Genomic DNA, 27,919 nt, shown 5'->3' with positions numbered 1-27,919 from the left:
ATGCTCACTAGGAAGCTGAGGAGAGAGGAAAGAAAGCCCTTTTCCCATACAAGTATTAAAGAGCTGAGAGATAGTGGACCTTTTCCTTGACCATGCAAGACTAACCTACTTTCTGAGCATACTACTAGTGTTTTCCTTAATCTCTATTTTATAAATACCAGGTGACAAGACCAAGGTTGCTACAGATGACTTTAATTGCTTAAAACAGAATTTAAAAATGCCAAATTCTACAAAGGTGTTCTTAGGGCAGAGAATGAACATGGGGGGCAGTCTGCTGGCAGTAACTGTAAACTGTAAATCAGCATGTTCTAATACAGCTTTCTGGGACAGCAACCTGCATTGTTCAACTCAGACACATAGTGGACATATTAAATGTGACTACTGCCAAAAATGTTTTAATAATGTGCTACATATATCTAGAACTGCATGACTACACTCGATGAAGCAAGTTTACAATAGAAATAGGAACCAAGTATCCTTGGGATGGCACAGATCCAATATGTGCTGCGGGAATTGAGGGACAGAGCTTGTCACACACACGTTGTCCAGACTCAGGTTCAATTACTGAATCCAACAGATGGTAAAGGTCTCCCAACAAACAATACCAAGACAGATTCCTAAACTAACAGATAATGATGAACCCACCATAGAGAAAATGTCTTAGGTTGGTGGGAAGATTTACAGGTGTCTTCCAGAAGCAATTCAGGTCACCTTTTAGTCAATGAATTCACTTTTCAAACAAAAATTTCCAAAGAATTTCATAGAAGAGAGAAATGTGGAGCTATTTTAGTTTAAATGGGGGGTAGAGGTCCCTAGAAATGATGAAATTAGTTCTTCATCCCTTTAAGTATGCTTCCAAGCTGCAACACAGCTAGAGGTCAATAAAGAAGCTTCGTGTATAATGTTTGAAACAAATTTATTCTCAGAATAATGCACAAAAGCACAGGTTGAGGCTACTGGTGGGAGTGTCCCTCCCCACCCTTTCTCCTCTCCCTTACTCTCTGAATGCCAGGGAGAACACAATTGAAGGAAACATGCAATCACAAACAATGATCAACTCTAAAGACAAAAGGTTTGGTCCAAAAGAACTCAACATAATTAATCCAATTACTGTGAACAGCCTCACTGAGCAGGATTAAGATATTGCAGATGTAGTGTTTCCACAGGGTGGCTCTTCAGTGCACCAGGGGGGCCTGCTTGAGGGAGATGAGGACTGAGCGCATGCGGGAGACGTCTTTGGCCTGTTTGCTGGACTTGGGGTTAAAGTCACACAGCCGTGCCACCCGCTCCCATTCAGTGCCTGGGGATGATTCATCAATGTCGTTTACAAAGGCTTCTTCTGCTGCCCTAGAAATGGTAACAAAACATGTTGGTTTAATGTAGAAACCCCCTACAGAGCAAGCTGGTGGCTGCCTTGCTACACAACAGTGAGGGCCTTTTCACCCCTGACTTGATGGCATTCTGGTCTTCCCAAGGCTAAGAGCACCTGGCCCGGGTCAGATTCAAGGGTGGCCAGCTCTCCTAGGCACAGGGTGCCTAGGCTGCTGTGTAAAATGGTGGAATACAGGTGTTCAGTTCAGGGCTCATTCTGTCTCTGACTGTCTGCTCATAAAGAGCATTAAAAGGCAAATCCTTGGCCAGCTACACATTGCTTTTAGGAACTGGAGCGAAGCGGCAGGCTGGTCAGTTACTTGGAAGTAGCTGTATTGAGTTTCAGGAAAATTTGAAACTTCTAAAAAGCCCACAGGTCATTGCACAATTAGTCTCTAGATTTATTCCTAAGGCTGGAGAGAAACAGGGCAGATCAAAAGGAATTTAAGACAAAGCTCCCATGCTAGCAAGCACTAGAGACTAAAGCCATTCTGGAAAGGGGTTTGTTAGGGCATTCTCTACTTCAGCCAAAAGTTTGCCATTTTCTCTCCAGCTGGGTGCCCAGGACCACTCAGGGCACACCCCAGCAGGAGAGCCAATGAATGTCAGCTGCTTTTTGGCAGGATGCCGCTCCAACATATTTTCACATCAAGTTCAGCCCACCCCCAGGTAGGCACTAACTGAAAGGACAGGGATAAGAGGTGGGAAGACACCATAGATTTATCTATTCCAACAAGCATCACGGGCAAAGCAAAAGCAATGGAGATGACCAGTCTGTGGGGACGGGGGGTGGGGTGGGGTGGCACTATCACAGGGATGGCCGTGGCAAACACCGCTGAAGCCTAGAGCCACTACAACACTGCGACTTCATGGCACACACAGTTAGGGGCAGTGAGAAAGGTTTACTTAACTGTTCTAGGCTGTAGCAAGGATGGTTTATGTTTGTGCTTTAAGGTGAAGAGAAGAAAAGAAACAAGGAGAGAAACTTTAGGTCAGATATAGAAAATGAGAATGAGCTCAATGCAGATGATCAGTAAGCTAGACATGCCCTTGCCACTCTTCTCTACGCTTGGGAACGTGCAGCTGGCTTTGCTGGACTACCCTGCTGCCCAGCAAAACCAGACTTGACCTTTCCAGTCTCCATTTCTACTCCAGAGAGAATGTGCAAAAGTCAGATCAAACACCACCTGTACGTCCAGCATTTCACATGTCTCGTTGCAAATTTCCTCTGAGGGCCCGGGAAACCCAGTTCTAACAAGTTGAACATCTCAAGGTCATGGACTCTAAAAGGTTCTACAGACCTCATCTTGCCACCCAACTTCTACAGGCTTCTTTCTTCCTCTGTTATACCCTCATCTCTCTCATGTAGGAAGTTGGGTTTTCACTTTTAAGGATATAGTGGGGACTGGTTCCAATTCTTCAGCAACATTGCTTTGACAACAGGAATTCGTAAGAAAAAATACTTTCCAAAGATGTAAAATTTGGGGTGGGGAGGGGGATGCGAAGTGGATCATATTAGACAGCTATAAACATCTTGATCTCACAGCTGGGGGCTTATGCTAGGATTGGGGATCAGAAGCTGGCCACTCAACAGCAATTTCTGGTATGTAAGACCACAGAAACAATGACAGACATCCACTGGAGAGAGTACCCTCTGCCTGAGAAGCAGGACCCCCACCCTCTCTGAAGTACAGAGTACAATGCAAAGTGCTGCTGCTGCTCACAGGCTCAATTCCTCCTGGGATTTTTACCCGCTCCCAGTGGGAGGCACACTTTCCCACAGGGACAAGCAATGAAAGGGCCTTAGCAGTAGCCGTGCAGCAACAGAAAGAGGTCAGAATCCACATAGGTCCCAAACCCTTCCTAGACAAGATCACAAAGGATCTACATTTTGAAAGGGAATTAGTTTGCCTCCCTCCAAGATCCCACATATGAGAACTGGCCATCAGAGGGTGTGGGGAATCCAGATTAACAATGGATCATATATATGCGCTTATCCACGCTTCAGGCAGCCCCCAGTGCCAATGTGAAATAGTTTAAAAAGCAAAGCAACTTGTGACAAAAAAGAAGCATTAACTCTTAACAAAAAGTAGAAAGAACCAAAACAAGAAAAGGAATTAGTTTTGCAACATACACATAACCAATCACGTCAGCGAAGGGTTGTTTGTAGAAAGCTTCATCTGCCACCCTAGACAGCAAGAGGTCCAAAAGGCAGGCAAGCAGGCAGGAAAAAAGAGAGAACATTGAGAAGCAGAAACATCTAAAATCCACAGTTGAGGTGCAAGTGGGCTGAAAGGCTGCTCATAAGGCTCCCTCCTCAACCCTGGGAGGCTTCCAGTGGTAGATGATCCGGCAGGCCCTGCCACTGCTTCTGTGTGAGACTCCCCCATGACAGCGAGCAGGCAGCTTCTGCTCTGTGGCTTACCCAGCAATAACCTGTTTTAGGGACTCAATTATGGGTCAAACCCGTTCACATACATTACACTGATTCAGTCCTTAAATGTCACAACCTATGTATGCCACTGCCCTCTTTACAGATGAGGTCACTGAGGCTTAGAAATTTGAACCAGATGGCTCAGCTATAGCATGGTAGAAGTGTTCAGCCAACACAGTACTTTCAACTATACATTAAAGTTGCTTCCTAGCTGGTGCATGTGCAGGAAGCCATCCGCAGGAAGCCATCCTGCGCCGTCCCATGTTTCTGCCAGCTCCAGTAAGTATCATTGGGTACTCACTGAATGCTGCCAGGCACCAGATGCACTCAATCTTAAAGATCTGATCTCAAAGCTTCAATTATCCAATTCTTGCTTCCCTATACCAGCTAATAGAGGATACATTTTCAGTAGCCTAGAAACTTATGGAAAAAATGCAACTGAAGTGGTCTGCTGGCAGAAACTCCCGACTTGGGTCCTGTGTGTCCCTGAGTAAGGCTTGCCTGGCTTTCACTAAGTGAAATCCAGAAATCCAAAAATCCTCCTTAACTCTCCCACAGATGGGAAAGCAGATAAACATGGCAGGGCTGTGGGCTAAGGAGGCAGATATACTAGGTGGAGCAATTTATACTGTAGAGGATAGGCTGGTTTTTAACTGTTGTTCCAGGCTGATTGCCTGGGAACAGGCCCCCTTGTCCACTATAGTTGGGCAGAAAGAAACCTTGTTCAAGAAGTCTCAGCCTAACCCTTGCCAGGCCAGTTTATGGTGGGCAAGTGGCAAGGAAGAGACATTTGAAAAGCTAATCATGTCCAGTTATTAACCTAAGTGTGCATATTCATCTAAAGCCAAGTTCTAGTAATTTTCAGTTTACTTTTAAACTCACCCATCCTCTTTTCATCTATCCAGTTTTGGTTTATACAGAGAAGATGTTTTGTGGAAATTTAGAGATGACAAAAGGAGCAGCCTGGTTCTAACTTGTAGTGACTCAGCAGGGAAACAGTTGTTTGTGGGCTGAGAGGGAGACAGAGGCAAGGCAGGCCAGCTTGTACAACCATAATCCTTCTAGTTTACATAAAGGGCTCAACCTAATTCATTTCAACTTCATCTTGCTCTCACTGGAAAAGAATAAAGGTTTAATGACTCTTGTCAAGGCATCACTTAACAACAAAGACTTAAATGTGAGACTCTGCTCCTTTGCAGCTAGTCCTAAGACTAAAGAGCTTGTCCATGACAAGCAGAATCCCTGAAGCACAAACAGCAAACACAGCGGCCTGGCCTGTGTCCACTTCACCCAGCCCAAGGGACCTGAAAGCAACAATTGTGAGCCTGAGCAGGTCTGATGGGTCCTGGGACAGCCTGGGAGAAGGTGAGGAGAAATGCCTGACCACAGACAAGGTCTGCAGAACACTTCATTCTATAAATTGTCCCACAACGGCATGGAAAAATAATGTCTACCATTGCTACCTCAAACTGTTTCAAGCCTTGGCAGAGCTGAAGAGTATCAGCACAGAAGCCAATTGTAACAGGGAGAATGCTTCTCTTCTGGCTTGGAAAGGAACATGATCTGGGGTGGTCCTTCATGACTGAACTGTAGAAGCCACTAGTTTTGAGTCCTCAGAACCATATCCGCAGGCTGTCTGAATAATTCACACTCTTGTGCAGTTGACATTTAAATGGACAAGATAAAAGGAGGGAGATGCAGTGTGAGGAAAAACAGTAAACTACACATTCTGTATTAGGGAAAACCATCCTCCACAAGCACAATCCCTGGCCTGGATGTGTTGCCAATGGCTCTAGTGACAGACTGGGTAGAGGGCTTCTGGAAGACAGCTGATCTGAGGATACTCAAAATTACCTAGATGCTCTTTCTACACACCCAAGCCTCCTCTTCTGAATGCCTCTGATTTTCTGGCTTATCTCTGGGGTCCTTAACATCCAGCTGCTACAAGAATCACCCATGGAGAATGACACCTGATGAAAATGAGTACCCCATTATCTTTTCTACAAATACAGAAAAACAACAGGGAAAGTAATTAACTTTATAGGCATTCATGGCAGAAAAGAATATTCAGCCAATATAAAAATCTACACGGTAGATATATGACTAGAGTTCCAGCATTCAGAGGCTGAAGCAGGAAGACCACAAATTCAAGACTAGCCTGGAATATATAGTGAGATTCTCAAAAAAGAGGGGAAAAAAACCTCTAAGGTAAGATGCATGCCTTGGGAAGAAGCACCCTAAAGTGATTTTTTTGTTGCTGTTGTTTATAAATATGAGGTCTCAATATGTAACCTAGGCTAGCTCTGAACTTGTGTGCTGTTCCTTCTGCTTCCTAAAAAACTGGGATTAGGCCAGGTGCCAGTGGCTCAACCTGTAATACTATTCAGGTGGCTGAGATGTGAGGATCATGGTTCAAAGATAGCCTGGGCAGGAAAGTCCGTGAGACTTGTATCTCCACTAGAAGACCTGAAGTGGTGTTGTGGCTCAAGTGGTAGAGTGGTAGCCTTGAGCTGAGGAGCTCAGGGGCAGTGCCCAAGCTGAGTTCAAGCCCCACAACTGACAAAATAACAAAAAACAGAAAAACTGAGATTATATGTATATGCTACTACACCTGGCTTAATATTCATTAGCTTATTTTTACAATACTGAGGATGAAACCCACGGCTCACACATGCTAGATGAGTGCTCTATCACTGAACTACATCTCCAGTGCCCCAAATGATTCTCAGTTGGCTCCTGCTTCCGTCCTCTGCAGATTCAATGGCATGAATGTGAAAACCACTCTTTCTGTGCTAAGACCATGGTGATGGGGGCAGTATACCATGAGCTTTAGGTAAACAGGCTCCGTCCTTTACTGCAGCTTCCACAAGGCAAATGACTGCGTTTCTAAACAGTTCTAGGCTCTTTGCATAAGGTATGTAAGTCCTTTCTCCTCTTTGGAACTTAAGGCTCACCTGACACCTGCCAAACCAACATTCTATAGTCCCAAGCAAAGAAAGAATCATAGCCCTACCTCCATACTCACAGACTCAAAGCTCTAAGACCCCAACAGGAGAGGAGGGAGCCCTTTCTCTACAGGAATTAGTTCAGCAAAAGTGTGTTGAAAAAATTGCTCTGACATGGAATCTAGTCTCAATAAATCTGAAAATCTTTTGGTAAGCTGCTGAAGTCGCACTGACCAATATTTAGGGAGGGCGGCTTGTCCTGCCATGTACGTCAGAGCAGACTTGAGTGCTGAGGAAGCTTTGCTGGCAGAACACCAACCTAAACATCTTTCTGTACAGATCTGGACTTGCACATGCTGGGAGTAGGGAGACACCCTGAATAAGCACAGGTTACCAGAGTCTGGAGCCGCCAGCATTCAGAAGTAGCTGCTGGCAGCCATCTCCTTACAAGTAAACTGCAGACAGCAGCTGCCCCCACACTTGCTACAGAACTTCAAATGGAACCTTGACAGGCACTCCTTGAATATATCCCTCAGAGGAAAGTGACCAGTACCAAGGTTTAGGCCTGGCATCCAAGAGTAGCTGACAGGCCCAAGGATGACCAAAAAGACACAAGGAATGAAGGGCTGCTGTAGGAGAGTCCATCAGTTGTCCTACAATGTATCAGCTGGCTACAAAGCCACCGGCTCCCTCTTTCTCAGCAGATCTTCATCAACTACGACTGTCAGAAACAAGGGCACTTGACCCAATCTGCTTCTTGAATAAGTACAGGAACCTATGGCTCTACTTTAAAAATGAAAACTCTTCCCAGGCCTAGTCTGGCTTTTTCCACTGAAGTAAGTGGAGCGACTACTATTCAGTGAAAGACAGGCTGGAAACCTAGGAGGTACAAGCAAACTAATCTGCCTTGCACGAGGAGAGCCATGTTGCATATGCCTCTGGGCTACTTCCAAAAATGAAGGACTTCTTGAGAAGGAAGGACTTCCAAGAAGTGAGTGCACTGAAGACTACAGCTGCCACTTGGTAATGATATGAGAACACATGTATTTTCTCCCCATCATAACACAACCTTCAGAGAGTAAGTCAAAGATATTCTGGAAAAAAAAAAAGCATTATTTAGAAGCCAATCCAAGATTTTCTTGGGCACAGGTTAAATACTCAGTGAACCCATAATTTTGAAGTCACCCACTGTGTTGGAACACCTAGTTACAGAGCCTATTTCCACACTAAGGATCCCTTTGTGAAGCCTCTTTGAGAGGGCTGAGTTGTATTTAGGAGATGTAACATGACCAAGATTATAATCATCTTCAAAGTAATGAGATCCTGGTCCAGTCAGGAAAGTGACCTTTCATTTCAGGGCTCACCATTTTTGCCATATGGGCTGAATCTATGAAATAACTTTCCCTTTCCTGAATCACACTGTAACAGCAGAAGCAAATCAAAGCTAACCACACTCTAGTTGGGATGGCTAAAGAATAAGCCAAATTACGCTCATGAGACCCTGGAGACTTGCAGCCTCTGTGTTCCACGTACTTCCTTCCAAACCTGCCTCGAGACCTTTTATACTACAAGAGGGAAGAACCAAGAACCTAGACTGGATGCTGGGAAATGATCTGATGCACTCTTGGAAAACAAGGTGTGCTGGAACCACCGTGAACTGACCTGTTGTTTGCTTTTGTTTTCTGTAGCTGCTCGTCTTGTCTTGCATACCACTCTTCTAGCTCCTTTATTGCTTTTTCTTTCCACTCTGCTTCTTGCTTCCGAGAATTGGCATCTTTGAAGGGAGGGGGAAAAAAAGACAACACAAATGAGACAAAACATAAATTTAAGTTTGCTTCATCAATTTACTTTTTGGTCTTATTGAACTTGTCATAGTGTGTGTGTGTGTGTGTGTGTGTGTAAGGAGAATAGCAGGGAGAAAATAAAATTCTGGTTTCTTTCTCAGTACAACCAACTCTTGGTCTCAGTGATCTTATTCCTGTCTTTTATTTCATCCTATCCCAGACCACTGACACCAGCATAATTGTGACACCTTGGTGAGTCATTATAAACCTTGCTCATGGAGCCAAATAAATTTAATTCAGTTGGCATTTTTTTTCACAGAGGAGAGGAGTGTGGAAATGTGTGTGTTTGTTCTAGGCACTACCACCTGAGTGCTCTATCACTTTGAGCCATGCCTCCAGTCTCTTTTGCTCCAGATAACTTTTTTTTTTTTTTTTGCCAGACCTTGTCTGGACTATTTACACTTCCCATATTGGCTAGGGTGACAGGTGTGTACTACCACTGCCAGCCTTTTCTGTTGAGATGGGGGTCTCACCAACTTTTACCTGGGGTTGACCTTGAATCGCAATCCACCCAATCTCTGCCTCCTAAGCAGTTAGCATTAGAGATGTTGGCTAAAAAACTACTTTTAGTGGGGGGGGGGGGAACCCTTTACTAGAGGAAAAGATGGCTCAAGAATCAGAGAATGCAGAATATAGATCATCAAAGTCAGTGAGGACCACAAAATGTCTACTCCTATTTAGACTGAAGAGTTTGTGGCAAAGCCAGGACAAAGGCTGCAAAAGAAGTGAATAATGAAGAGAATCCAAGGGATAGACAAGCGATCATTATTAAGGATAACTGAAAGAGGGAAAAAATACACATCTAGCAGTTTGCCAGACTGGATTCTCAAACATGAAGTTCCTGAAAATTAGAAACATTTAGCTAAAGAGACATACATTAGGATTTGGGAAGATAAAGAAATACATGCCACAACTACTGGGGCAATAGTTGATACTTCAAACATGTTCCTAAGGACATTCTTCCTGGCACCGCATTTAAAATCTTTAGAACAATTCCCAAAAGATAAAGTCTAAGCCCATTTTCAGTAGTGAGAGAGAGAGGCGAAGCTCAGTAAATTTGAGTGAATGTCCTACGGATATTAGTGAATAGTGGAAACAAGATTCAAATCCAGGTCTGACTCTAAAGGTCACACATTGTCACCAGAAATCCAGACAGTGCTGCAAGAGCAGAATAAGACCCAACTGTAATAAATAGTGTCTTCAAGAGGAGAGGAGGGGGCTGGGAAGGTGGCTCAGTGGTAGAGCGCTTGCATTGCATGCATGAGGCCCTGGGTTCGATTCCTCAGCACCACATGAGCAAAAAGAAAAAAGCCGGAAGTGGCGTTGTGGCTCAAGTGGTAGAGCGCTCACCTTGAGCTGAAGAGCTGAGGGACAGCGCCCAGGCCCAGAGTTCAGGCCCCACGACTGGACCCAAAAAAAAAAAGGTCAAAATTGTTAGTGGCGCTGTAGCTCAAGTGGTAGAGCGCTCGACTTGAGCTGAAGAGCTGAGGGACAGTGCCCAGGCCCAGAGTCCAGGTCGACCAGCAAAAAAAAAAAAGAGGAGATAGCAGGGAAAGTATCAAAGAACTTGAAGACAGAAATGAAGCATCTTTGGTCATTTCTAGGGCCTTTGCAAGAACTATCGTAGAGCCACGATCTGCAGATATCTGAAATAGTAAGAAATAGCCTAGTAGCAGCTGAAAACAGAAGGTTAAGACCATAAAGTTTTCACTTTGTTGTTTAATTTATCAGAAGGTGACCTTAGCATTCAGGAGGTTCCTTTTTCTCAGAGTTTCCACTGACTCTCATGTATCAGGAAACTTCTGACTTGTGTCCATTTATGGCACAGTGGAATGGAGAACCCTGTGCTACACATAATGAGATGCTGTTGGCTGCTGGCACTATATAAGCAAAGAATCTGAATGCAAGGTCTCCCTGGATAGTGTTGAAAATCTTTCAGAAAAGTATTTTTGATAAGTAGTTTAATATATTCTATTGATTATTAGAATGTTTATTATATATTAAAACAAATTATCATGGAAATTTATCTGAAAAAATTGGTTTAAGTAAAATCGGGATCTTCTATATCAGGATGCAGTTACTGTACAAAGAAACATTTAAATTATCATCTGGCCTTTACAGATTTAGCAAGTGACAATGGAAGTGAGAATTCAGAATCGAACCAGGAGCTCACACCTGTAATCTTAGCTACTAAGAACTGAAGACTGCAGTTTTAATCCAGCTCTGGAAGACAAATCCAGTTAACCAACAAAAAGCTGGAACTGGAGGTGTATCTCAAATTGGAGCGCACTAAGCCTGAATGAAAAGGCCAAATCAGAGTCTTAGTACTAGCACCAAAAACATAAAATACTCAGAATCCTTAGCTTGTTACAACAGAACACAGATCTAAGCCTGAACATAGATATGGGAAGAATGAGGAGCGCAAGATACACCGACAAGCACCTTATCTGACCACCCTCACTGCTGTTCACAGAAACGTAAATAATTTATGAATGTGGGCAACAGCTAAGTTGTGAACTGCTGATACTGGTCCTGGTTCTCTATTTTTAGTTTTCTCACAGTTCTTGCAGGGAAAAAAGGTGAAACTGAAGAAACACCTTATTTGTGGACCAATTCAACTGGAATGCAAGGCCACTTCTCTAAAGAAGGTATCTTGAATTTAAAAAGCAACTTCTCATGGCTTATTCCAGAGGTACCCAACTTGACAATTAAAAATTTTCATTTATTAAAATTGAAGAATTGTCTTAGTAACAACAGCCACATGTGACCAGTGGCTTCTATTTTGGATAGTGCAGTTGCCAAATATTTTCATCATCAAAGAAAACTACTATTGCATAGTGCTGCTGTATAGGATGCAACAGTATGTCTGTTCTGAAAGCCAAATAAATTGGACTAGAAATAAAAGATCTGACACTAATTGGCTATGTTATCTGGGTCAAGGCCTTTCTTATTTCTGGGTGTTAGTTACCCCTTTTGAAAAATAAGAAGTCACATTTTCACTAAGTCAATGGTTCTCAAGAGAGAATAATACTGTCAACATGTGGCTACAATGATGAATGCCACTATTTCTAGGAAATAATATATTCAGACAGTTATGTCAGATCAGTCAAAACAAAAGTTGTGTGTATGTATAAGACATACAAATGTGCCTAATTTATATAAAAATAAACTATTGTGGTAAAAATAAATGAAAATTATTTAATCTATCAATTTTCCTCTTCTTGGGACTGTTCTATATTTGAAATTGCAACAAAGAGCTAACAAAAGAATACATTGTGGATTACATCCTTACATCCTGCCATACTCCTCTAAACCACCATGTACAACAAACACTAGCTCTCTCCTGTTCTTATGAAGTAAGTGATACTCCAGGCCCACAACACTTTTACCAAAGGCCAAGGTGGCTAGTGTCAATGCTGGGCTTGGCCTGCCTACGTTTTATTTATTTATATATATATATATATATATATAACATACATTTAGAAAGTACTGTGGCTGGAAGGAATGGCTATGGACCTTGAAGCAAGGCAGAGTGAGACTGAGACTCTACTACTTCATAGCTGTGTGTTTCAAATACTTATTCTAACTATGACCCACTTACTTCATCTGTAAAAAGCAAAAATTTTCCTTACAGGGATGGTAAAGTTAAAAAAAAAAGTGTACACATTTTCTGTCAGGGTTTGGATATGTGTTCTCCCCCCCCCAAAAAAAAAAAACTTCATGTGATAAAAATTTGGTATCCAGCTAATGGCAGTTATTAGGAAATGACTGGTTGGTTCATAAAGACTCTGACATCATTATTATTTTTTTTTGGTTGGTCGTGGAGCTTGAACTCTGGGTCTGGGTGCTGTCCCTCAGCTCTTCAGCTCAAGGCAAGTGCTGTACAAGTTGAGCCACAGAGACACTTCTGATTTTCTAGTGGTTTATTGGAGATAAGAGTCTTACAGACTTTCCTGCCGGGTTTGACTTTGAACTGTGATCCTCAGATCTCAGCCTCCTGAGTAGCTAGGATTACAGGCATGAGCCACAGGTGTCCAGTGGCTCTGACATTAATGATCAATCCATTGATGAATTCATCATTGATAAAACTATAGAGAAGGATAAAACCTATGGAAGGCAGGGTCTGATTGGAGGAAGTTGGTGGCTGGGTTTGCCTTCAGAGTATATATCCTGTCCTTGGCCTTTTCTGTTCTCCTTCCTGGCTGCCATAAGGCAAATAGCTTTCCTCCATCATGACCTTCCACCATCATGATGTTTCAGCCCTGCCAAAGGCCGGAAAGTGGCCTGCAACCAGCCTAAAAGCAATGATGACAGCTAAGCAAGAACCGAAACCTCTGATGTTGTAAACTAAATCTTTTCTCTTATAAGAATTTTGTCAAAGCAGAAAGTAACTAACACATCTCCCATATATTCCTTGTATAAGTGTTACCTTAATCCTTCAGATAACTATGAAGCTCTCCTGCATGGAAATAATATTTTCAAGCTTACAAAGCACTCTCATAAATAGTACCTTAGACTACCCTTAAGGTCAGTAATGCCAATCTTCCTTCTCTGATGATGACACACTCTGAAGGGTTTGAACCACAAAACGCAAAAGGCCCACAGTTGCCCAGTCTTTCACTGCAGTGGAGGGCTCTTTCCATAGATCACTGTGTTCTTTCTGGAGAGGTGGCTCTTTTGAGTTACAGTATTACTCACACAATAGCCTAATCAACATGAGGCATCTCCCATGAGTGTTCTTATCTTCAAGTTAAAAAGGATAAAAGCAGAGTTAACAATTCAATTGAAAACAGATACTCAAAGACAAAAAGAGATTGCTTTCTTACCAAGGGCTTCCAAGCGTTCAGTTTGCTCTTCTCTCCATTTACGAATACTTTCAGGCTCTGACTGTAATCGGTCCACTTGTGAAATAGCTGCGTAACTGTCTGTCGGACCATTACTCTCCTTAACACAAAACACAATTGCAGTCTATCAGTACCAAAAACTCTTTCCTGAAATGAGCTTCATAAAAATTAGAACCTTCGGTTACGTGCAGCACGGGTGGCTATTGCAGAATATTAAGGAATTACCTTAAAAGTGACAGTATATTCTTACATGGCAATAGGAGCTTTAAACATTACTGAACTGAATCTTCACTATCTCATAAGGGTGGCAGAATAGTTGTTACCTTACCTGTTAAGAAGTGGGACACAAACAGGAGATAGGAAAGTTGGGGGTGGGTGGATAACAGAATGTATTAGGAAACCGTGTTAGCAGTTTGTTTTGTCACTTGACACAGATTCTGTGGTATTTTCAAAGTGACAAAGCTAAGTACAGAGCAAAACAAGGCCTAGAGTCTAAGACTTCAAAATATTATTACACCACACAAAAACAAGTCATTAAATACTATCTAATCAAAACATAGTAATTAAGAATTTTTAAATGTAGTTATTACAGTTAAGAGAGAAAATGGAAAAAAAAATGAGTCACAGCAAATGTGACAGAACTCCATTATAGTAGGTTAGATTTGAAGACTAACATCAAACATTAATTTTTTAATCAAATAAGTATTAATCATTAGACTTATTCTACTTGCTCAACTGGGAAATATTAACAGCTTAACCTTGCCAGACTAAATTACTTAAAATATTAGTGACTAACTATTACAGTACTTGATATACTATTTAAGTTGACCATTGTCATCATCACAAAGGGCCATCTTGAAAATAAGCATGCTAACACTAGCTGGCTCTATGGATGCCATCTCTTTTTAAATTCTCCTCTTTGGAAGGTTATATGCCTACCACCTACTAATATATCCAGAAAAGTCAGAGAAGTCAGAGGACCAGGGTCTCCAGCGAGAGCAATCAATGCTAATCACAGAAAGGCTCCAGGATCATTATCATTCAACATTATCAGAGTATTCTGTACCTGATAGTATTCGCCATTCATCACTCCATCAACAGCATCTGTAAGATATAAGATTTTAGTCTGTCAATTGGGGCTGGTTAAATACAAACCAAAGAATTACACAGTGGAATATAGTACTGAATACTTTTTTTTTTTTTGGTCATGGGGCCTGAACTCTGGGCCTGAGTGCTATCCCTCAGCTCTTCAGCTCAAGGCTAGTGCTCTACCACTTGAGCCACAGTGCCACTTCCGGCTTTTTTCTTTTTGCTTATATGGTGCTGAGGAATCGAACCCAGGGCCTCAGGCATGCAAGGCAAGCGCTCTACCACTGAGCCAACTTCCCAGCCCTAGTACTGAATACTTTAAGTATTGTGAATTACTAAATACTACTACCCCTTTGGTAGGTATTAGATACAACTCTTTTTTTTTTCTTCTTCACTAATGAAGAAACTAAGATGTGCTATAACCAAATAACTTCTTCAAAATGTGGACAAATCTGTCCCCAAGCTCCCAGTTCCATGATTTTATTATTTTCTGGCCAAGAGAGATGACAAATGGAACCCTGACAGAACTGCTGCAATGAGTTACTTCTCTTTGAAAGTTCTGGCAAAGTCTGGCCTGGAATTCCAGTGAGCAGAAATGTACAGCTCCATTTTCAAACAAAGCTGCTTTTTTCAACTCATACTGTGGTTTAGAGTAGGGGTGACACTAGGGTCTACACTGAGACTTATTGATTCTTCTTATTTGGAATTAGGGCAAAGCAGTTTTTAGTATCCCAGGGCTATTACAGTGTTGGTAGGAATGTAAACTAGTACAAACTACTCTAGAAGACTGGAGATTCCTCAAAAACCTAAACACAGAATTTCCCTATGACTGGACCATACCACTCTTGGGCATCTACCCAAAATATTATGTCAAGATACAGTAAAGAAACTTCCACATCCACATTCATCATGTACTATTTACAATAGCCAAGTTAGGGAAATAACCCAGATGCCCTATAATTGATTAGTGGATCACGAAAACGTGGCACACAATGGAATTTTACTCATCCATAGAAAGAATAATATTATGTCATTTGCAGGGAAATGGATAGACCTAGGGAAAACCATGTTAAGTGAAGTTAGCCAGGCTCAGAGAGACAAACAGGGTATGTTGTCTCTCATATGTAGAAGCAAGATCTAAATATGCATGATAACATATAAAGGCTCAATGTACTTACACACAATCCAAGGTTGTAATTCCTCTGAACTAAAATACCGTTTATCAAAGTTTACAACTTTGGTGGGGGGGTTGGGGAGAGGAGGATTGGGTGGGGGAGGGGGAGGATGGGAAGGGATGGGAAGGGGAAACAAAGGAGGAGGCTACAATGTTTGATAAGAAATGTACTCATTATCTTGCCCATGTAATTGTAACCCCTCTGTACAGTATTTTCACAATAAAAATTTAAAAAAAGGAAAAAATACCATTTATCAATGTGAATAGCAGCAGTGGAAATTTGTGGGAAAGGGGGCACACGAATGGAGTGAGGGTGAGCAAATGTAGTCATTATAGCTAGTGTACATTATATTAGAAAATCAATTACAAGCTCCTGTAATCCTAGCTACTCAGGAGGCTAAGATCTGAGGACCATGATATGAAGCCAGCCTGGACAAGAACCAATTAACCACCAAAAAACAATAAGCAGGAAGTGCTAGGCGCCAGTGGCTGGCCCAGAGTTCAAGCCCCACAACAGATCAAAAAAAAAAAAAAAAGCAGGAAGTGAAGCTATGAGGCAAGTGACAGAGTGTTGGTCTTGAGCAAAAAGCTTAAGGACAGCACCCAGGCCCTGAGTTCAAGCCCCAGAACCAGCACACATACACACAGACAGGCATGCATGCAAATGTGATGAACCATCTAGTCTTTTTGACACAATTAACTATTCATGTGTTCATAAATAAGAAAGAGCATCTCAGAAGTGAGAGAAATGTCTAAGACCTATTTATAATCCTGGCTTTCTCAGCCTCCAAAAACTGTGATCAATAAATTTCATCTGTTTTATTTTTTCAAAAATTTGAAGTTATATAAGCCAGACCTATTTTAAAATACATAGTATTAAGTAAGGAAATTAGAATTTTCAATGTTTTAGAGGGAGAAAAGGCAACCAGACAAAAAAACCCAGCGTTATAGGGCCTGCAGTCTTGAGCTGGCAATACAGTAATTGTCATGAACTAAAGGCAGCCCCACTTCTGGCTCTTTTTCTGTTTATGTGGTACTGAGAATTTGAACCCAGGGCTTCATGCATGCATGCTAGGCAAGCACTCTACCACTAAGCCAACTTCCCAGCTCTCAAGGCAGCCTTTAAAGGGGCATATCCTGGTCAATCCAATTCCCACAGTTCCACTAACTAATTTTTAAAACTCTTTTCTGTGTTTTACTAGTTTTATTACTAGACTACCAGCTAAGTAATTTCTAAGCCCTGCTAACATAACAGCTCTGAGAGAAGGTATGTGCAAAGCTGTACTATGCCTATCCTCTGTCTTCTACTGATAGCTGCTTGGAGCTACTATCAAAGCTTCCACTGATTTATTGTATCATTTATTGGCTGGCTGGTCAATTTATAACCCACTGTGTAGGGCTTCTATTATTTTATCCCATTTTTTTTCTTTCAACTTTAGTGCCAATCTTATAGAATGGAAGATGGAGAAGATATAAGCCTTAAAGTGACAGGAAGAGAGCCAGGTAATTATGGAAAGCCAGTGTTTTGAGGTCGTCACAGGGCAGTGCATAGCAGTATCAGAGCTTCCCTAGAGGCTTGGGGCACAGCAAACCATTCCTCTTCCTTCTGACACTCTTAACTAATTAAATCCAACCAAACTGTCTATTTCCAAGTCAATGCTAATATTTTAACCATTCTTTGGGTCTCTTGCTTCACCCAAGTCTCTTCCCTTTGGCTTAGGGGTACTAAAAACTTTTATAGATTATATTCCCACTGATACTAAAACATTTATTATTTTGCAAAAAAAGGGGGGGGGAGAGGAATGAAGACAGAAGAAAATGTTTATAATCCATCACTGAGTCCTGTATATTTAGTTTGTCTCATGTACATACATTTCTTTCAGCCAAACAAGCCTCCTCTGATACATGCCTTCTAGTAATCCATTCATTCATATCATCATTAAGTTTTCAGTTTTCCTATACACATGTATCAGCACTTCACATACACACACACACACACACACACACACACAACTTGGCATATGTGTAGGGTTCCTTGTAAGGTGAATAGGTAGGCACTCTAGAAAGAGTAGATAATGATACCATTTTCTCTTTGCAGTAAATTTATGTGTATGTGTGTATGTGCGCGTATACACACACACACACACACACACACACACAATTTTTTTTTTGGTCGGTTGTGGAGCCTGAACTCTGGGCCTGGACACTGTCCCTCAGCTCTTCAGTTCAAGGCTAGTGCTCTACCACTTAAGCCACAAAGCCACTTCTGGCTTTTTCTGCTTCTGTAGTGCTGAGGAATTGAACCCAGGGCCTCATGCATGCAAGGCAAGCACTCTACCACTGAACTACCTTCCCAGCCCAATTTGTGTATATTTAAAAAAATTGCATGTGAGGCTGGGTGCTAGTGGTTCATACCTGTATTCCTAACTACTCAGGAGGCTGAGATCTGAGGATGACAGCTCAAAGGCAGCCCAGGCAAAAAATGTCTGTGACTCTTACCATCAATAAACTCAAGTCATAGACGCTAGCCTTAAAAAAAAAAATCTCAGGGACAGCACCCAAGCCCAGAGTTCAAGCCCCAGGACTGGCAAAAAAAAAAAAAAAAAAGCATGTGAAATAACCATTATTAGTGTTGCGAGGGCTAAGGTGTAGCTTAGTAGTAGTGTTTGCCTAGCACATGTGAAATACTGTATTCAGTCCCCAGCATGGAGAAAAAAAAAGTGCTAAACTTGCCGGGTGCTGGAGGCTCATTCCTGGCTCACACCTATAACTGTAACTACTCAGGAGGCTAAGATCTGAGGATTGTGGCTGGAGGCCAGCTCAGGCAGGAAAGTCCAAGAGGTTCTTATCTTCAATTAACTACCAAAAAAAAAAAAAAAAGCCAGAAGTGGAGCTGTGACTCAAGTGGTAGAGTGGTAGGCCTGAGCACAAAGGCTCAGGGACAGCACCAGGCCCTGAATTCAAGCCCCAAAACAAACAAACCAACAACAAATCCAACAAACCAAGAACAAAACAAACCAACACAAACAAAAAAAAGTGCTGTAACTTGAGCAAGCTAGAATAACAAAAGAAAGATTTCTGTCAATTTGATACATGAATACAAACGGGATCTAAGCAGATTGCAACCCACCTCAGCTTTGATCTGTTTCAACTACAGGTTTGTATATTTCCACTAGTTCAAAATACTTGCCATATTTTTCTTAACTTGTTTACCTTAGCTGTTTTACTTTTGTGCTACTTAACTTTTTCTAATGCTAGGGATCAAATCCAAGGCCTCATGAACACATGCTCTACAAAGGATAATCATTCCCAGCCACTCCTGTGTTGTACTCAAGACAGCCTTTTTAGTAACTTTTAGTACATTTTTACTCTTTGCTTAAAAAACTTACTAGCTTTGGAGTAGCAGAGCAGTATCCTTGAGCAAAAAAATTAAGGCAAATCACCTGGGCCAAATTCAAGCCTCAGTACTGGTGTGTATATTCACACATGCATACACACATGTATAACATACATCCAGTTAGAAGCTGTAAATGGTGGTGTACGACTGTAGTCCTAGCACTCAGGAAGCTAAGGCAGGAGAACTGAGAATTTGAGACCAACCTAAGCTATACAGTAAGTCTGTCTTAACCAAATCAAACCAAACCATGAGTTAGAGGTAGCATACATTCTTTACTGAAAACTGACATATTTAACTGTTCCTCTTTGTTAAATTCCCTGTTGTAGAATTGCTGGATCACCAGATATATTTCTAGACCTACATTGACTAAAGACTGCTTTATCATGCTTTTTAAACTTTTGCTAAATAAACTGATAGTAAAGGAGAAAAAAAAAACAAATGAAAAACTTCATGGAGACTTGTTACAAGGTATTAATATACCTCACACTTGATTTTTTTTTGCCTTGCTGAACTGAGTTTTGGCTATTTTTTGCCTTATCTCTAAGTGTTCTGTATGTGTAGCCCAGTCACATTGCAAATATTTTCCTCAATTTGTCTCAATTTTTTCTTTCTTTTCTTTTTTTGGGGTCTGGTCATGGGGCCTGAATTCTGGGCCTGGGCGCTGTCCCTCAGCTCTTCAGCTCAAGGCTAGTGCTCTACCGCTTGAGCCACAGCACCACTTCCGGCTTTTTCTTTTTGCTTATGTGGTGCTAAGGAATCGAACCCAGGGCCTCAGGCATGCAAGGCAAGCGCTCTACCACTGAGCCACCTTCCCAGCCCCTCAATTTTTTCATTTGTATGTAGGCACTGCCAATTCCTCCATTTGCTTTTATACTGACAGATACTCACTTCTATTATTTTTTAAAATGTCTTTCTTTAATACACTTGCAAATTTTTTGTGTAAAATAGAAGAATGAGATAGTTTTAAATCCTAGAGTCTATACAATGCCAAGTCTGGCTAGTCCCATATAATGGTTAATATATTACAACTAACATCTCATCTATCCAGTTAATAAATTCCACCCCAGGGCCACTTTCAGAAGAAAAAAAACTTTGATCATTACTTCATATACCAAACTAGAAGTAACCTTCATCCTATACTTCCTAAACTACATGCTGCCTGCCCTTTGCTCTGAGACCCATCCAGACTCTACTATGTGCTTTGAGTTCTTCACTGTACTACTGTATCAACATTCTTTACTATGGTATGAACTTGGAGCCTGTCCCTTGTAGGTGGACATTTTAGCACTCAGCCATGCCTCTATCCTTTTTGATAGTTTGTTTGTTCTTTTTTTTTAGATGAAGCCTAGCAAATTTTTCTGTCCAGCTGGCCTTGAACTATGAGTTCTAGATTAGTCTCCTAAGTAGTAGAATTAGTCTCCTAAGTAGTAGAATTACAGGGGTGAATAATCAGCAAGTATAAATCAACTGACCCAAGTCAAAGGTTAGTCCACTGCTCTAGAAACATACAGAAAGGGATACCTAGAGCCACTGACTTAATAGGACAACTAAGCTAAGCAACTCAATAATTCAGAAGGAAACTTTCAAGGCCATCTTAGGAACCCCAGAAAGAAACAAGGGCCAGAATAAGTTTCCAATAGGAAAAAGACTATCTCAAAACAGAAGTTACCAGGTTCCTAAAACATACGAAGCCAAGCAGAATGAGGTCTGAATCCCAACTGAGAACAATTAGCTTGCTACACTAGGATCACTGCTTAATGTCCAGTGACCAGTGACCAGTTCTCATCTGAAATGAAACACTACCACTTAGCTTTCAGTTACGGCACAATTCAGAAAGAATATGGAGTAGTGACATTTTCTAACTGTGCAGTATTCTTTCAGTATTACACATGACACTTCTACCAATAAAATTACTCCAGAAAGCATCCCTTTTCTATCTCTTTTTTTCCCTCCAAGAATGGACTTGTCCAAAGCACAATGCCTTGTTGTACTTCTTAGTTCCTTGACTACTTCTGTTCTCCTCCCACCTCAGCCCACATTATGGGGGGATTTTCAATAGCCCCACTTACACTGGCTGCCTCACTGACAGTCCATTGTTCAATATCCCTACCACCACCACAAAGCCACTTCACCCAGTTGGTTACCTCCAGCCTCTAAATTTTTCTTCTCACTTCCTAACAACCGAGTTCACAGATCTCTTTCTTTCTTCCTGTACCCATTTTGCACAGTAATTTTCTTCAAGGCTGAATAAAGCAAGTTTAACCTCCCCCACCCCTCTCCTTAATCTTTATCTCTTTGATAGCACATCAGGAAGAGCATCCTAAATACACCTCCAAAGCCTATAAGCCTCATAATTATTTCTCCTTACCTGAAGGATATAGCAGCTAGACCTGAAAGATATAGCAGCTAGAATTAAGTGGATTCTTACTATACACCAATAAACATTTTACAGACAGTTCTTTTTGGCTGTATTGGGCTTTGAACTCAGGGCTGTGCATACTTACTATATACCAGTAAACATTTTACAGACAGTTCTTTTTGGCTCTGTTTGAACTCAGCGCTACACACTTGCTAAACAGATACTCCACCGCTTTAGCCATGCCTCCAACCCCAAGTTCAAATGTAATGCTAAAAACATTGTGCCATATATTATCACCTTTTACAGAAAAAAGGCTGAGCAGTGATGCAGTTTTATAAATCGTCTCAGACAACAAAGCTAAAACCACACTCAAAGAGCAAGGAAAGCCTAAAATGGGGGGAGAAGGGGAGAGGAAGGGAGGAAGGGAGGGAGAAAAGGAGAGGGACAGAGAGAAAGGGGGGAGGGAGAGAGGGAAAAAGGGAGGGAGGGAGGGGAGGACGGGGGGGGGGGGAGAGGGAGACAAAAAGAGAGAGAAGTTCTCTTATTCTTAAAGTGCTGACTGCTGCATTATTACCAACAGTCAAGGATCTGGCCTTAAGTCACTAAACGCTTAGTTCACTAAGAAAAGCTTTCCCAGGAACTAAGTCAGCAATCACCCCTTTCCTTCCCTTTGCTGAATGCTTGATGAATAAAGGACCAAAGTATCCAAAGCTATTCTCTCCTTTTCACTTTTCAAACTGTCTACCACCAAGAGCTGTGTGTTTTGGCTCATTCCTTCTATGTGTCAGACACCTTTGCTCCCAAGAGTGATCACTAATAACACTGTTTTTGAATCACAAGTCTTCTGAGTCCTGCTTTGCCCAATCCTTGCTATCCAGAACAGCCACAATCTTTCTTTTATCTCAAGACACCTTGCCTAAACAAACTGCAATGGAATGTAGTACAGCTTAAAGGTCAGGAAACTTGGGGCTCAGCTATTAACTCATCTTTTTTTTTCTTAAGCAAGTCATCTCACTAGTATTCAGTTTTCTATTAAATGAAGCGGGGAGGGGGGGTGCTAATTAAGGAGTAAAAACTTTTAATCCCCAGCCTAAGGAATATAGCTCTTAATCACTAAATCAACTTCATATCCTTATCACTGCCTAGTTCTGTCCAATCTGCTTGCTGTAAATTGTATATTTAGTCACATTATAAGTGCTTTAACTCAAGAGGCTGTAATCCCCCTCTTCCTAAAACTATTCTGTCTGGCATAGTAATGTGAGATTGTGTATTAACACAACACTACTCTACTGAACCAAAGCCTAAGTCTTCAACATTTCCTAACTGTTCTATGCCCGGCCTGTTTTACTCATTTATGTTCGGTGCCTGGCTCCTTAAGGACAGAGTTTAGGGTAGTATAAACATTCTTATTTTCTCCAATGACACCCTATTCTCCTATAGTTGGATTTTTTTTCCAGACAAACTCTATGTTGTTCAGTTTGGTCTTGAACTCGTGATCCTCCTGCTTCAGCCTCCTGAGTAGCTAGGTACAGACACTCAGCTTGGTTTCTTGTTTTTAGTACATGAAAAGCCATTGTCCATTCTCCTAATTTCCTACTTCCCAGTACTAATGAGCCTGTCTTTCCCACTCTTTTCTCCTACACCACAATCTTAAGCATCAAACCCAGGTAAGGCATTCAGAGGTCAATTTTTTTCTCTCCCTTCCCAACTCCTTACGCTCTCTAGTCATCTCCTCTTTCCTCCGTAAGTAGTGAAATCTTGGACAACATTTCCTAAGAAAAGCTGTTCCCAGAAGAACAAGTCTTAGCCGTGACACAACCAAAGAATGGCAAACATCTATCACTCTTGGCCAGCTTCTTTTCCCAAGGTTGGACCATCTTTCTTGAGTTTCATATTGATTCCTAACCCCCCACTCTGCTCTGCCATTTTTGATCGTACGTCTCAATAATGATACTGTTCCAAGTCTGGCCAAAATGCGCCAATGCGGATGATTCTGAGTTCGGGCCTAAAGGGCAGCGAGTGTTGAATGAAAAGTTGGACGGGCTTTCGGGCTACTGAGCCTCCTAGCCACGGTGTTTGCTTTCTCGCTCTGCTGGGGCCCGACCGCACTCCGGCCCCCTTGGGGAACCGGGGCAGGTCCCGGAGGCCGAGGTTGGTGCCGGCGTGACCGGCTTGGGGGGGGGGGTCTCGTGTCCTCCGGGCGCTCGCTTCTAACCTCTCTGGTTCGGCCAGGAGAACGCACACGGAAGCGCTCGATCCTACCCGGGGCCGCCGTCCCCGCCCCAAACGCGCCCGCATTCTCACCCGGACCCCCCGGCGGCTCGCCGTGCGGCTGAGGCCCAGGGGCGCCGCCGTCCAGGATGGCGAAGGCCTCGTCGTTCTCGATGCCCGCGATTTCGCTCTCCTGCTGCGCCAGGAAGGCTGCGGCCGGGTCTTCCTCACCGGCGCCGGCCACTCCATTCCCCAGCGCGGGGCCTCCGGGAGCGCCGGCAGGGGCGCCGAACGGGTCTAGCTCAGCCATGGCGGGCAATTCAACGGCGCAGACACCAACGTCAAGAGACAACCAACCGACCCACCAGAACTGCACCGGGAGGCAGCCTCGGTGGTGGCGACTACGAGCGGAGGACAAGCCGGAGGGAGGGAGAAGTAGAAGCGGAAGCACTGCTCCTATATCCGGTTGAGTTAGGCACCCCGAAGGGAACAGCCAATCCAAGGACGGGAGATACCCAATCAGAAGGCTGAGGGCGGGCTCACAGAGACAACTCGTGACTCGGCGGCCAGCCTCCGGGGCCCAGGGAGGCGGAAGTGCCACCTGACCGAAAGTGATGTTCGCTGCTTTGCGCCCGGCCGCCAGCTCTGCGGGTACTTTCCCTGCAGGGGGAGGTGAGTGCCGCGTGGGCAGCCTCCTCTGGCTGAGTCTGAGGTTTCCGCCTGATCAGTTTCCTCCTTTGTAAAGTGGGACGAAGAATCCTCCGTGGCCTCTCTTCTGGGATTATTCAAAGACGGAACTCTCTTACAGAGATAGAATGACTTCATAAAAGTTTTTTTTAATGTAATTTATTCACCCATGATTATTATTATTTCTTTCCTTGGAGCTTGACTTTGATTCAAATTAGCAACGATTTTTCTCCCTTAAGAATTTTGTATAAAAAGGCGAGTATCTTCTTGGACAAAGCACTCTTAGCCAGTATGCCTTTTAAGAGCTAGAGAGAAATTTCTAGAACTGGGAAGTACCACGGAGATCACCAGCTTCACAGGGAAACTTCTGTGGATATTTCCGCAGGAGCTGGGGGGGGGGGGGGGGGGAGGGGAGCGGTTGTTCAGAGCCCAAGAGGAAATCCTGCTTCCACAAGGACTTCCAAGATGGTTCTAGCCACAACCTTGCCCAGCAAGGGGCAACAGGAACTTTCTTTAGATAGGAAGTTCCTTCTGTATTTAAATCAGGGTCATGTGAATAACGGAGCTAATTTTATCCACACCAACTAATAAAGTGATCCCAGCAAATCATGATTGTATTAAGAGCATGTACAGCAGGTAGCAAGACATTTCTATTACAAATAAACAAAACACACAGGGCCTTTATAGGCCCAGCTACTTGGGAAGTTCAGGCAAAATTATGTGAGTCCAGGAGTTTGAGGCCAGCCTGAGCAACATATCAAAACCCCATCTCAAAAACAGAAAGGGAAACAAACTACCCCCCCCCCAAACAAGCAACCCCAAAGGTCAAAGATGCCTTCAGAGACAGTCAACAAGAGATAAAAAGTTTTTTAATGAATGTATTTTAATGACAAAAATGGTAATTACTTAAAACATTTACTTTTTTTTTTTTTTTTTGCCAATCCTGGGCTTGAACTCAGGGCCTGAGCACTGTCCCTGAGCTTCTTTTGCTCAAGGCTAGCACTCTACCACTTGAGCCAGAGTGCCACTTCCTGCTTTTTCTGAGGAATCGAACCCAGAGCATCATACATGCTAAGCTAGCACTCTACCACTAAGCCACATCCCCATCCTCATTTACTTTTGAAGTCATGTTAACTATGGTATGTAGAAATATTTTAAAGAAAAATAAGACAAAGTTTTAAGGTCTGCAGTGGATGCTGCAGTAGACTTCTCCTTAATACTCCCTCTTAATGTAAATTGGTAATTAGAAAAAGTGCTGCTGGGGCTGGGAAGGTGGCTCAGTGGTAGAGCGCTTGCCTTGCATGCATGAGGCCCTGGGTTTGATTCTCAGCACCACATAAGCAAAAAGAAAAAAGCCGGAAGTGGCACTGTGGCTCAAGTGGTAGAGCACTAGCCTTGAGCTGAAGAGCTGAGGGACAGCGCCCAGGCCCAGAGTCCAGGCCCCACGACCGGACCCAAAAAAAAAAAGAAAGAAAAAGTGCTGCTCCCCTGAAATTCCAGTACTCATTCAAGAGGCTGAGGCAGGAGGATGAGGAATTTGAGGCCCTGCCTTAAAAGATTAAAAAATAAAAAGGCAACGCATCAGGCCTTGTGGCATATTTCTGGCCTTGCAGTACACACTTGTAAATCTGGGAAGGAAAAGGTCATGAGTAGGAGGCCTTCCACGGCTATGTAGCAAACTTTTAAGACAACAACAACAAAACAATGAAGACATTATAGCTGGGCATGCCAGTGGGTCATGCCTGTAATTTTGGCTACTCAAAAGGCTGAGACCTGAGGACTGCAGTTCAAACCAAGCCCACGCAAGAAAGTCCATAAGACTCATCTCTAGTTAACCACCAAAAGGCCCAGAGTGGGAGCTGTGGCTCAAGTGCTAGAACACGAGCCTTGAGCAAAAAGCTCAGGGACAGGGCCCAGGCCCCGAGTTCAAATCCCAAGACCAGCACACAACAAAGATTAGAGCTGGGCATTGGTGGCTCATACCTGTAAGCCTAGTTACTCAGGAAGCTAAGATCTGAGGCTCTCAAGTTCAAAGCCAGCCCAGGCAGGAAAGACTGAGACTTTATCTCCAATTAACTACCAGGAAACTGGAAGTGGAGCTGTGGCTCTAAGTGGTAGAGGGCTAGTTGTGAGCAGAAGAGCTCAGAGACAGTGCCCAAGCCCTGGGTTCAAGCCTCAGGATAGACAAGTGTGTGTGTGTGTGTGTGTGTGTGTGTGTGTGTGTGTGTGTTTAATTGGAAGCAATATATGAAGCATTTTCCTCATTGATCCCTTTGAAACATCTCTTTAAGGATAAGGACAGAGATCACCACAGAAGGGTCCAAGACAAACAAGTAGAAGCTGAGGGACAGACAGGACTCAAGGAAATCCATGAGTAGGAGAAACTTCTTCAAGCTTTGTTTGAAGAGGCATCATGTCTTATGCAAAATCAACAAACACCTAGACAGCTAAAACTGAGAGAAGTCAACTGGTATGTGTAAAGATAACTTTTCTAAGGTGACTTGATCTATTGAAATATGGGTGAAATTTATAACGAGTAAAAAATGGGGGTCTGATGTAATTGTTGTGTAAAAAGTTAGAGATGGGCAAATACTTGACATACTTAAGGACAGTGGATAAACCCAATAGCTCAGCATCCTACCCTTATGACCCTGTAGACTTAATATCTAGAGAGAGAGCACGTAAGAGACAGAGACTGATTGAGAGGAAGATTTTAAGGAATTGATCATTGAAAGCTTGACAAGTATAAAAATTTCTGAAAACCCAAGGAGAGTTTATGTTGAAGTTCAAGTCCAAAGGCAGTCTACTTCATTTCTTTCTTTTTTATTGTTATTATAAAGGTGATGTACAGAGGGATTACAGTTACATGTGAGGAAGAGAATACATTTCTTTCTGGACAATGTTACCCTCACTCTCTCACTTTTTCCCTCCTGACACCATCTATAAGTTCTTTCATTTTTTTATTAATACCTTTGATCATATAAGGCTCCAAATATGAGGCATCCTATGCTGTTTTTCTCATGGCATACTGATTTAAATATTAATCTTAAAATACATCTTCACAGACATATCTAGAGTAATGTTTAACCATTCGACCTAGTCATGTTTACAAGTATGGCTCCATTTTAGATCTTCTAGATTGTAGAGTTAGCCTAGTAGCCAGCAGACCTAGCCAGCAGACAGAATGGAAAAGTTCAGGAGGTGAAGAAACAGGGATGGAGATATAGGAAAGAGGCTTACCTAGGACTTCTGGACAGTAAAATCAAAAGAATAGTTGGGTTGTTAGATTGTTGTTGCTGTGACAAATACCTGCAATAACAACTTAATGCAGAAAGGATTTCTTTTTGGCTCATGATTTCAGTCCATGGTCACTTGGCCCCCTATGCTTAGATCCACTATCCGAAGACTAAACTTTCACACACAAGGGCTTTGGGAGCTAACTTTCTATCTAATAGTAGAAAGGGAGGATAGTGGCTCAGATCTATAATCCTAGTCAGGAGGCTGAAATCTGAGGATTAAGGTTCAAAGCCAACCTGGGCAGACATCTGAGAGACTCTTGTCTCT

General features: G+C 42.6%; 1 protein-coding gene across 1 annotated transcript; it reads right to left on the bottom strand.

Annotated features, from left to right (window-relative positions):
- Window positions 1–175: 175 nt before the first annotated feature.
- Window positions 176–24,161, bottom strand: Clta (clathrin, light chain A). The gene is made up of 5 exons (XM_013026651.1): window positions 23,762–24,161; window positions 14,505–14,542; window positions 13,421–13,538; window positions 8,413–8,524; window positions 176–1,347 (listed from the first exon to the last, which is right to left on the bottom strand). The coding sequence occupies exons 1-5, from the start codon at window positions 23,976–23,978 to the stop codon at window positions 1,176–1,178; spliced, it is 657 nt and encodes a 218-aa protein (XP_012882105.1). The 5' UTR covers window positions 23,979–24,161; the 3' UTR covers window positions 176–1,175.
- Between the last annotated feature and the right edge of the window lie 3,758 nt (window positions 24,162–27,919).

The sequence above is a fragment of the Dipodomys ordii genome, unplaced genomic scaffold (assembly GCF_000151885.1).
Source record: "Dipodomys ordii isolate 6190 unplaced genomic scaffold, Dord_2.0 Scaffold95, whole genome shotgun sequence".
Taxonomy (NCBI): domain Eukaryota; kingdom Metazoa; phylum Chordata; class Mammalia; order Rodentia; family Heteromyidae; genus Dipodomys; species Dipodomys ordii.
The sequence above is the reverse complement of the archived record's forward strand: the minus strand, read 5'-3'. Positions and strand labels throughout refer to the sequence as shown.